General features: G+C 52.4%; 1 protein-coding gene, 1 long non-coding RNA gene and 3 other non-coding genes across 5 annotated transcripts; all 5 read right to left on the minus strand.

Annotated features, from left to right (window-relative positions):
• Nucleotides 1-136: 136 nt before the first annotated feature.
• On the minus strand, nt 137-2733 carry LOC138784877 (uncharacterized). Its single transcript, XR_011361969.1, has 4 exons — nt 2576-2733; nt 1621-1720; nt 1326-1363; nt 137-240 (listed from the first exon to the last, which is right to left on the minus strand). It is a non-coding gene; the product is annotated as an uncharacterized lncRNA (long non-coding RNA).
• On the minus strand, nt 1165-1297 carry LOC138785050 (small nucleolar RNA SNORA9). The gene has a single exon (XR_011362033.1). It is a non-coding gene; the product is annotated as a small nucleolar RNA SNORA9 (small nucleolar RNA).
• LOC138785053 (small nucleolar RNA SNORA9) lies at nt 1463-1595 on the minus strand. The gene has a single exon (XR_011362036.1). It is a non-coding gene; the product is annotated as a small nucleolar RNA SNORA9 (small nucleolar RNA).
• On the minus strand, nt 1791-1923 carry LOC138785052 (small nucleolar RNA SNORA9). The gene has a single exon (XR_011362035.1). It is a non-coding gene; the product is annotated as a small nucleolar RNA SNORA9 (small nucleolar RNA).
• Nucleotides 2734-7500: 4767 nt separating the features above from the next.
• ANAPC15 (anaphase promoting complex subunit 15) lies at nt 7501-11673 on the minus strand. The gene is made up of 5 exons (XM_069959210.1): nt 11567-11673; nt 10317-10439; nt 8423-8482; nt 7994-8128; nt 7501-7921 (listed from the first exon to the last, which is right to left on the minus strand). Exons 2-5 carry the CDS (start codon nt 10434-10436, stop codon nt 7874-7876), a joined length of 363 nt encoding a protein of 120 aa, XP_069815311.1. The 5' UTR covers nt 10437-10439; nt 11567-11673; the 3' UTR covers nt 7501-7873.
• Nucleotides 11674-11675: the final 2 nt, after the last annotated feature.

Genomic DNA, 11675 nt, shown 5'->3' on the forward strand with positions numbered 1-11675 from the left:
AACTGTAGTGATTAAAACCTTGCTCTCCCCATCCGAAGTTTTGTCACACCGGCTGCTTTGTAATATGGACACTCCTATACAGCATGGCAACACATACACTGAGATCTTCCATGACAAGACAGCAGGAGCAGACATATTCCTTGTAGAAAGTTCTTTATTAACAGAGAGAAGCAGAAAGCAGCCGCCTGGAACTACAAGAGATTCATTGCTATCATCCACCTCCTAGATCATTTGCCGTCCCTGGAAGAAAAGGCAGAAGACGCATCGATAAGAATGAAAGAAGACCGCACCAGTCTTTTATACAGACAAACCCTTAAAGCGACTCTGTACCCACAATCTGACCCCCCAAACCGCTTGTACTGTCAGATAGCTGCTTTTAATCCAAGATCTGTCCTAGGCTCCGTTCGGCAGGTGATGCAGTTATTGTCCTAAAAAAAAAAAATTTTAAACTTGCAGCCCTGTGTCAAGCTGCCGTGGCTTGGAGTATCTGTGCCCTAACTTTGCACCACCCCTCCGTCCTACCCACCCCCTTCATTATTAGGAATGCCCCTAAAAAACAGTGATGGCTAACCTTGACACTCCAGCTGTTCCAAAACTACAATTCCCATCATGCCTGAACAACCAGAGACATGGCTTTGGCTGCCAGGTATGATGGGAATTGTAGTTTTGCAACAGCTGGAGTGTCAAGGTTAGCCATCACTCCTGTCTGAGCATTGCACAGGGCCTTAACAATCCAGCCCATGTGCCGTGCTGACACGGGTGATGAATAGTAGAAAATTTGCCTGGAGCATTCCTAATGATGAGGAGGGCGGGGAGGAGGGACAGAGAGGGTGTGCCAGCCTAATGCATACACAATCTAGGCCACGGCCGTTGGGCACAGGGCTGCCAGTTTTAAAGTTGTTTGTTCGGACAATAGCTGCATCACCTGCCGAACAGACCCCAGGACAGATCTTGGACTAAAAGCAGCAGTCTGAAGGTACAAGTGGTTTTGGGGGGGGGGGGGGGGGGGTTCAGATTGTTTTTTAAAGCGACTCTGTACCCACAGTCTCTAACCTATGGCTCTAGTAAGACTACAACCCCCAGCATGCTTTGAGAAAAAAAAAATACACAAACACCAAATACCTCTACAGTCTCGCATGCACCATCCTACAGATCAGACACATAGCATGTCTGGGATTTCTATAACCTCCCCCCGGAGGGGCAGGGAGAGGCCTCAAACCGTCCCAGGTCTGATCTAGCAGAGTCTACAGGAATGGACAGGACTACTACAAGCCCCACCATGCTGGAAGACCTGCTCGGAAGAGCTTACCGGGGACTATACACACCTTGTACGCAGCTCTGTCCCCACATCACAGTCCGGCTCCTGAAAGACAACATGAACGTGAGAGACAATCCTACTCAATAGAATAGTGGCATATTGGGGGAGGGGAGGGGGAGGGGATTCATCATTACTGGAGGCAGAAGGTGTCTGGGATTTCTATAACCTCCCCCCGGAGGGGCAAGGAGAGGCCTCAAACCGTCCCAGGGCTGATCTAGCAGAGTCTACAGGAATGGATGGGACTACTACAAGCCCCACCATGCTGGAAGACCTGCACATGCTCCTCACCAGTAACATATTACCTTCTCCTTTAGAAAGCTCCATCAGATCCGCCGTCCTCCGCTATGTGACCTATCAGCACCAGGTACGTCTGTCCATTCAGCAGTATCATGGTGGATACATCTGAGAGAGAGAGGCAAAATAAGTGCTAGAACTGTACAGATCACCTTACACTGGCCACATTACAAGAACCGGGTGTCTGGGATTTCTATAACCTCCCCCCGGAGGGGCAGGGAGAGGCCTCAAACCGTCCCAGGTCTGATCTAGCAGAGTCTACAGGAATGGACAGGACTACTACAAGCCCCACCATGCTGGAAGACCTGCACAGGTGAAGGGTCAGTCACATGACCAGCACAGAACCTTTACACCCAGCACTGATCCCACTGGTGTGAGGTCACATGACCAGCACAGAACCTTTGCACCCAGCACTGATCTCTCTGGTGTGAGGTCACATGACCAGCACAGAACCTTTACACCCAGCACTGATCCCTCTGGTGTGAGGTCACATGACCAGCACAGAACCTTTACACCCAGCACTGATCCCTCTGGTGTGAGGTCACATGACCAGCACAGAACCTTTGCACCCAGCACTGATCCCACTGGTGTGAGGTCACATGATCAGCACAGAACCTTTACACCCAGCACTGATCCCTCTGGTGTGAGGTCACATGACCAGCACAGAACCTTTGCACCCAGCACTGATCCCACTGGTGTGAGGTCACATGATCAGCACAGAACCTTTACACCCAGCACTGATCCCACTGGTGTGAGGTCACATTATCAGCCTATAGATCACAGGTTCTGAGGTTCTAATGGGTTCTGAGGTGGTCATGTGACTGACCTTACATCACAGGGGTCAGTACAGGAGGTCGCAGAACCTCTATACTGGACACAAGTTACTGCAGCCGCTGCCATGATAGGAGGCAGAAATACAATGCTATAATACAAGTATATAATGTATAGCGGGTTATTACATACCAGCTCCTCTCCGCAGACCCTCATCTTCCTCACTCTGCTCGCCTGACACATCTGTAATATAACAGGCTGGGGATGCTGAGACCCCGGAGCCCCGCACAGCCGCCTCACCGCCCGGCCACGTGTAGACTGAGCCCGAGCCCGAGCCGCGGCTGCCACTTCCTTCCCCCGGGCGATACCACCAGCGTCCCAGAAACTTCATACACGGACACTACTACTCCCACCAGGTGATTATCCACACAAGAAGGCTTATAATAAGGTCCGAAGAGGAACTGATACCAGCCTGATCATAGAGCTGAGGGAACAGCCGAGATATGGCGAGCAGGCTCCCCCTACGATACAAAAAATGGTACAGCCTGAACGATGTAATACTCGTATCGTGCAGCAGGCGGCGCTGAGCGCTCCGTTAGCCATAGAGCGATGATTTATCAAACCTTGTGCGGGGAGCAGTCACCATAGCAACCTATCAGAAAGGTTTAGAGACCTTTTTTTTTATGTATAATGAAAGAAGCAATCTGATTGGCTGGTATAGTGAGTGCTCCCCCACATGGAATCTGATATTTACCCCCCATGTCACTATATTCAGACTGCTTCATGTTGCTTTAGGCTAGTTCAATGGAACTCAAAAGCGCAGTCTGCTGCACTATTAAAGGGGTATTCCGCCCAAGAGCAGAATAAAAATGAAATGCTCCCAAACCTAGGTGGTCTTACCAAGCCCCCGAGTAGTTTGAGCCGTCTCCTGTCTTACTAGCTGCTGCCATTCCTGAGTTATAAGTTTTTCTAAAAGCCAGTCTATATCCAAAATGGCGCCGGCCAGGAAACTACATTTCCCATCAAGCAGTGCTTCTCCCTGCTTGGTCTGTTTGCGTACCCACCCCCTATAGTAGAGCTATGATGTAACAGAGATGATGTTTCCCACTGATATGGCAGAGCTGATGATCCCCACAGATGTAGCAGAGCCCAAACTCAACCGCGCCTATCCCGTCAGCCGCTAGCAGCGCATGCCCAACTACCCGGGGCCTGGCATACACATAGTCACTCTGCTGAGATGCTGGAAGAAGGCCACCTTACCCTTGTGTGTGAGCCTGGTCCTTGGTCCGTGAGCCACCACAGCTCGGTATACACTGATGCCCTAGTGCCCCGCATCCCCACTACAATACACATAGCCCCAGGCGTAGTTCCCCCATGCTCCCTTCTCCAGGTGGTGACATCACCTGTGCACTTATCCCGATAAGGAAGCAATGGGGAACTACTCCCAGGGCTACATGTGTCGCCATTAGTGGGGACCATTGCATCAGTGTACACCGGGCTGCGGAACAGGAGATGGTGGCCGCTTCCAGTATCTGCACAGAGTGCAGAGATCACATGAGCAAAGGGACACTTAGATGGCTGCCGGGAACAGGCCAAACAGACATGAGCACCAGAGCGGGCTGATGGACAATGGAGATGCCCGGAGGAGGGGGAGAAGAAAATGATGATGATGCAGGGGCTGTGGCAGAATTCTCTGACCAGGGAGGGGCAGCACTTCAGAATTTGCAGCCAGCTGCTCTACCACCTGTTTACACTGGGTACAGAGGGGTGACAGGAGGGGGAGGCATAGGCATGGCCAACTGGAGGTGATGTTGCAGAGCTTTCCTCCGACTTCACTGACCAGGGTTTTAATCAATAACCCAGCTTATCTAAGAGGAGGACATGTGATGCCGACTCTGAAGGTGGGGCCAGAAGGAAGTCAGAGTGGACTCCATTTAGCTCCTTTTTCATGTTGAGAGGGGGTGAATCAGGAGAAATAGCTGCAAAATGGCTCAGAACAGGTAATTACTTGCTTTGAGCAATATATGGAGTGGGCTATTTAGCAATGGAAAAAAGATTTTGGGTGGAATAGCCCTTTAAATCCTGTTTTATTACTACATACTGTATATGACCTGTGACGTGCGGTATAAACACAGGGTGAACGCAGCCTTATGGGGTCTGTCAGATGTTCAGCTCTGCTACATCTGGTCATACACACTCACACATCATTCCCATAGACACATATAGAAAACTCTTGGCCCCTCCATATTCCACCTCTAGGAGCCCATAAGACCCCCATTCTATATCTATACACAATATGGAGTCACTCCCCCTCTATATCTTCATGGACCTCACTGTGTCCTCTGGGGCGCAGTCATCAGAAAGGGAAGAGAGCAGAAAAGGTCAAACACACAACTTCCCTCACTGTTTTTGTTCTGTCCGGGACCCCTTTTTGTGGCTATGACCAGGGAGGGCGTTGGTGAAAACAATAACATCCACTTTTCTCCCCAATTCCAGCGCTGCCGTCTGCATTCGACTGCTTCAGTCCCTGGCTGCTTCCTGGTCTTCTAACCGGACATTCAGCCATTAAGCGGCTATAGTGGTGTCCCACCTCTGCCGCTGAACAGCGAACTGACCTGACGGGTCATGTCTCAAGACCAGGAGGCAGCCGAACACCAGGGGACCCTAGCGGAGGAATGTAGGCGGCAGCACTGGATTTCCCTTCAGTGGAAGTAAGGAGCCAAGGCCAAACCCTGAGGCACTCTCTCCATTACCCTCCTCCAGTCCCGTAACGCTCTCCTCCTTGTTGTTAGTGTATTAATAAAGATTTGTTTATTTGCATATTATCATTGGGTGTGCAACCTTTAAATAGCTGAGTCACTTTTTCTTTGGTGGTGTATTAGCTGTTGGCACCCCATCGCATTATACACTGTAATATATGTTGTGCCCACCACTGTTATATATTTGTTTACCCCTCACTGTAATGTGCATGAGTGTATTCTTCTCCACTTTATAAGTATAAGGTGCCTGGTTCCACACCCGCCGGTGAAGTAATGGGCTCCTCCAATAAATTAAATGTAAGAAGACAAGAACAGGTGTAATCGATATTGGCGGCAATGAAGACAATAAACCAGCTACATAGAGACATGCTGGTGGTTTAGGGTCCATTTACACAGAAAGATTATCTGACAGATTATCTGCCAAAGATTTGAAGCCAAGGCCAGGACTGGATTTGAAAAGAGGAGAAATCTCAGGCTTTCCTGTATGACCTGATCTCTGTTTATAGTCTGTTCCTGGTTTTGGCTTCAAATCTTTGGCAGATAATCTGTCAGATAATCTTTCTGTGTAAATGGGCCCTTAGTGTCCCAAAATATAGCGACGGTTCCTGTCTTTACAAATAACTTTTGACATAATCAGACATGTCAAAAAATATTGATCGTATTGAGTCTCAGTGCTGAGACCCACTGGGGTGAGGACACAGCAGCAGCACTATCCACTCCCGGCCATATCTCCTAATCACCTTATTCAGACAATGTAAATCTATGAGACTACATTGTTAGAATTAGTGAGAGGTCAGGAAGTGGTTCACGCTGGTATCGTGTTCTCTCCTTGGCTATATCTCCTGATCACAGCGGGTCTCAGCAATGGCATCTAATGCAACCAATACCTCTTAACATGCCTGATGGCACATCAAGCGTTATTTGTAATGTCAGGTAAACTTTATTCTTATCATTGTATGTTAAAATAAAAAATCTCAGTAAATAGAAGCAGTGATTAAGTGATCACTAGTATAGTGTTTTGGAATAAATATACTGACTAGCAATGGTAGTTAGTGCATGGCAGATCTGACATCATTGTAAGGCCCCCGATTGCCATCAGCAACCCACTATCACATTGCAGGGTGCCAATGTCAAACAGGAGGAGCCCCCCTTCCCCACAGTCAAACACTTTAGATGCCATAGTGACTATTGATCACTGCATCTAAAGGGGTAAACCACCAGGATTAGAGTTAAAATCCTGGAAGTTGCGCAAGGACCCCGGCTGTGTGGAACAGCACAATCCAGTGCCAGAGCAGTGGCTGTGAAGTGGGAGCGGCTCTCCCCCAGACCTTAACACGTCTACAGAAAGGGTGGGTTCACACTACGGAACCTGCAAGGATAACTACTGGTGGATTCCGTGGCTTGTACCCATTCACGGCAACGCTCCTATCCACCCGTGCCATAGGCACCATTCTATGGCCGAGCCGATTCCACTGTCTGCCGAAAGAATAGACATGTCAGTTCTTTTAGCGGAACGTGGAATCGGCCCGGCCATAGAATGGTGTCTATGGCACGGGCTGATATGCGTGCCGCCATGGTATGAGCCACAGAATCGGCCGGAAATTATCCGCGCAGGTTCCGTCGTGTGAACCTACCTGAATTAAGTAGATTCATCACCCAGCCCTACACGGGAGTCAATAGGACTGAATCAAACCCCACAATCCAATGACTAAGAGCCGGGGCTCATAGTGTACAGACAGCCGGTTAGAAAACCTTCCTGTCCATGCACTTATTCTCTGCAGGTATTTGTTACTGGCCACTAGGTGGCACAGGCAGCCATGTACAGGGGCTACATAGCAGCAAAATTCTAGGAAATCAAGAAGAGTTAGGGCTAGAGATGAGCGAACCTCGAGCATGCTCGAGTCGATCCGAACGTTCAGCATTTGATTAGTGGTGGCTGGTGAACTTGGATAAATCTGGAAAACATGGATACAGCCAATGACTATATCCATGTTTTCCACATAGCCTTAGGGCTTTATCAAAGTTCAGCAGCCACCACTAATCAAATGCCGAAAGTTCGGGTTCGGATCAACTCGAGCATGCTCGAGGTTCGCTCATCTCTAGTTAGGGCCTTATGTACAAAAATACGAATGAAGCAAGATGTGTAATAAAGGTTATTTTCACAATTTGTACATTTGTTACTACTGGACACTAATTTAATGGAGTTGAAAACCACAATGCAACCTTTTCATGTGTTTTCACCCAACTCCACATCACTGCACCGCGCCTGGAAGTGATGGCTTTATATGTGATGAATGCGACGATCACCAATAATTACACATCACACAATACATCATACAACGAGGAGGACACAGCCGAGCGTGTAAATAATAACACTAATGTTTATTGTAAAATCAATAAATATCATCACAGCAGTCACAAATGTCACCCCGAACAAAGATACTGGGGGCCTCCCCCATCTGCTTGTCGCAGCCCCAGGCTCCATCTATACCAGCGGATCCACCAGAGAAGCGGACTCTGGGATCTTGGAGAGGGTTCCCCCTGGTTTGGAGCCTGTGCACCGGAGACAGAGACTCTGCAGATCAGTATTACGGGGTTCTGTACCGCTGTGTGCTGCCTCACTGAGGCACTGTAGTCTCCCCTATAGGGACAGGTATGTGACACAGACATGCAGAGAGGCTCCCCCGTCCTGTGCCATCTCCTCCATGTTATACCACCACGTGCAGCAGCATCAGATCATCCACTGGTCCTGGTCCTGCTCCGCTCCCTCCATGTCAGCCTGAGGAGGAGGCAGAGATATTAGTCGATGACTAGCAGCACACTGACGTCAGTGTGTCAGCCATCTACTTACCTCAATCTCACCGTCATCTGGAGACTCATTGTAGTCATTCATCTCGTCCATGTCCTGCATGTCCTCATCGTCTTCAGAATCTTCCTCACTGTCCTCATCATCTTCGTCGTCCTCTTCTTCCTCCTCATCGTAAGGCTGGTGAGAAAGAAGGGGTGCCATTACTGTCATGTAGACATGCAACTCATAGAGGAAAAGCCTATCATGTGGGGAGGGGAACCAGCGGCGAGGACCTCCATTAACTCTGGTGCTCACTGATCACTTTGGGTATCACATGGGGCAGATCAATGGATGGTATTTGTAGCAGACTCTTATACATTGCAGTCTCATTCAGAACTGCAATCACAATTCTGCTGCCTCTTGGACTGCTTGACAAAGTTTAGTTCTAACCCCCTCCTCGCGGTCTTTGATAACATATAGCAGCTCTCTTACCTCGGAGGCAGGCTTCCCTATGGGCACCAGGTTGTTGTCTTTCTCTGCAATGCTCTGGAGCTGTGGAGACATGTCACGTTCGAGTAAATGGGGTAACACTTGGTTGGTGCATGGTATGGGGAAGGGGGTGCTGCAGAGGGGTGTGTTGGGGAGGGGCAGTGGGAAGTGGCAGAGGGGTGCACAGTGAGGTGCACAGGGTGGAGGAGAGTGCAGTGATGGAGGTGTGCACAGTGAGGAGGTGCAGTGATGGAGGTGTGCACAGTGAGGAGGTGCGGTGATGGAGGGCTGCACAGTGAGGGGGTGTGGTGATGGAGCGGTGCACAGTGAGGGGGTGCAGTGATGGAGGCGTGCACAGTGAGGGGGTGCAGTGATATAGCGGTGCACAGTGAGGGGGTGCAGTGATGGAGGCGTGCACAGTGAGGGGGTGCAGTGATATAGCGGTGCACAGTGAGGGGGTGCGGTGATGGAGCGGTGCACAGTGAGGGGGTTCAGTGATGGAGGGGTGCGGTGATGGAGGGGGTGCAGTGATGGAGCGGTGCACAGTGAGGAGGTGCGGTGATGGAGGGGTGCACAGTGAGGAGGTGCGGTGATGGAGGGGTGCACAGTGAGGGGGTGCGGTGATGGAGCGGTGCACAGTGAGGGGGTTCAGTGATGGAGCGGTGCACAGTGAGGGGGTGCAGTGATGGAGCGGTGCACAGTGAGGGAGTGCAGTGATGGAGCGGTGCACAGTGAGGGGGTGCAGTGATGGAGCGGTGCACAGTAAGGGGGTGCAGTGATGGAGCGGTGCACAGTGAGGGGGTGCAGTGATGGAGCGGTGCACAGTGAGGGGGTGCAGTGATGGAGGGTTGCACAGTAAGGGGGTGAGGTGATAAAGGGCTGCACAGTAAAGAGGTGCGGTTATTGAGGGGTGCACAGTGAGGGGGTGTGGTGATGGAGGGCTGCACAGTTAGGGGGTGGGTGATGGAGGGCTGCACAGTGAGGGGGTGCGGTGATGGAGCGGTGCACAGTGAGGGGGTTCGGTGATGGAGGGGTGCGGTGATGGAGGGGGTGCGGTGATGGAGGGGTGCACAGTGAGGGGGTGCGGCGATGGAGGGGTGCACAGTGAGGGGGTGCGGTGATGGAGCGGTGCACAGTGAGGAGGTGCGGTGATGGAGGGGTGCACAGTGAGGGGGTGCGGCGATGGAGGGGTGCACAGTGAGGGGGTGTGGCGATGGAAGGGTGCACAGTGAGGGGGTGCGGCGATGGAAGGGTGCACAGTGAGGGGGTGCGGCGATGGAGGGGTGCACAGTGAGGGGGTGTGGTGATGGAGGGGTGCACAGTGAGGGGGTGCGGCGATGGAGGGGTGCACAGTGAGGGGGTGTGGCGATGGAGGGGTGCACAGTGAGGGGGTGTGGCGATGGAGGGGTGCACAGTGAGGGGGTGTGGCGATGGAGGGGTGCACAGTGAGGGGGTGTGGCGATGGAGGGGTGCACAGTGAGGGGGTGTGGCGATGGAGGGGTGCACAGTGAGGGGGTGTGGCGATAGAGGGGTGCACAGTGAGGGGGTGTGGCGATGGAGGGGTGCACAGTGAGGGGGTGTGGCGATGGAGGGATGCACAGTGAGGGGGTGTGGCGATGGAGGGGTGCACAGTGAGGGGGTGTGGCGATGGAGGGGTGCACAGTGAGGGGGTGCAGTGATGGAGCGGTGCACAGTGAGGGGGTTCAGTGATGGAGGGGTGCACAGTGAGGGAGTGCGGTGATGGAGGGGTGCACAGTGAGGGAGTGCGGTGATGGAGGGGTGCACAGTGAGGGGGTGCGGTGATGGAGGGGTGCACAGTGAGGGGGTGCGGTGATGGAGGGGTGCACAGTGAGGGGGTGCGGTGATGGAGGGGTGCACAGTGAGGGGGGGCACTTACCCAAGCCTGGTGCTGCTGCTCTTGCTGCTGGAGCTCATTCTCATCCACACATGGACGGTCCAGGTTAAACCACAGCGACTCTGTGACTTGTGGGAACAACGATGGAAACAACGTGGACATGATCTGCAGAGACACAAATAGTCACCCCGATACTGCGTATATACCATTCCCCTGGTGTCCCCATCATCAGTGTCCCCTCATCTCCCCGGTGTCACAGTGATCAGTGTCCCCCTCATCTCCCCGGTGTCACAGTGATCAGTGTCCCCCTCATCCCCCCGGTGTCACAGTGATCAGTGTTCCTGTTCCCCCCGGTGTCACAGTGATCAGTGTTCCTGTTCCCCCCGGTGTCACAGTGATCAGTGCCCCCCTTATCCCCCGGTGTCACAGTGATCAGTGTCCCCCTTATCTCCCCGGTGTCACAGTGATCAGTGTCCCCCTTATCTCCCCGGTGTCAAAGTGATCAGTGTCCCCCTTATCTCCCCGGTGTCACAGTGATCAGTGTCCCCCTCATCTCCCCGGTGTCACAGTGATCAGTGTCCCCTCATCTCCCCGGTGTCACAGTGATCAGTGTCCCCCTTATCTCCCCGGTGTCACAGTGATCAGTGTCCCCCTTATCCCCCCGGTGTCACAGTGATCAGTGTCCCCCTTATCCCCCCGGTGTCACAGTGATCAGTGTCCCCCTTATCCCCCCGGTGTCACAGTGATCAGTGTCCCCCTTATCCCCCCGGTGTCACAGTGATCAGTGTCCCCCTTATCCCCCCGGTGTCACAGTGATCAGTGTCCCCCTTATCCCCCCGGTGTCACAGTGATCAGTGTCCCCTTATCTCCCCGGTGTCACAGTGATCAGTGTCCCCTTATCTCCCCGGTGTCACAGTGATCAGTGTCCCCTTATCTCCCCGGTGTCACAGTGATCAGTGTCCCCTTATCCCCCGGTGTCACAGTGATCAGTGTCCCCTCATCCCCCCGGTGTCACAGTGATCAGTGTCCCCTCATCCCCCCGGTGTCACAGTGATCAGTGTCCCCTCATCCCCCCGGTGTCACAGTGATCAGTGTCCCCTCACCCCCCCGGTGTCACAGTGATCAGTGTCCCCTGTTCCCCCATACTATCACAGCCATTGGCATCCCCTCATCTTCCCGGTGTCACCGTGACTGATGTCCCATCATAGATGCACCCGCCATATAACCCACAGAGGACACGTGACTCCGTCCTCATACACATGTACGGATACACAAAACACTGTTCTACTCACATGACGCCGTTTTCGATCGTTCGCTGATCAGCTGCCTCCAGTAAGATGGCGGATAACGGTCTGACAAGCCACGCCCTTTCACGACACTTATCATAGAGTTGGAGGGATA

This window comes from Dendropsophus ebraccatus, chromosome 2, assembly GCF_027789765.1.
Source record: "Dendropsophus ebraccatus isolate aDenEbr1 chromosome 2, aDenEbr1.pat, whole genome shotgun sequence".
Classification (NCBI taxonomy): Eukaryota; Metazoa; Chordata; class Amphibia; order Anura; family Hylidae; genus Dendropsophus; species Dendropsophus ebraccatus.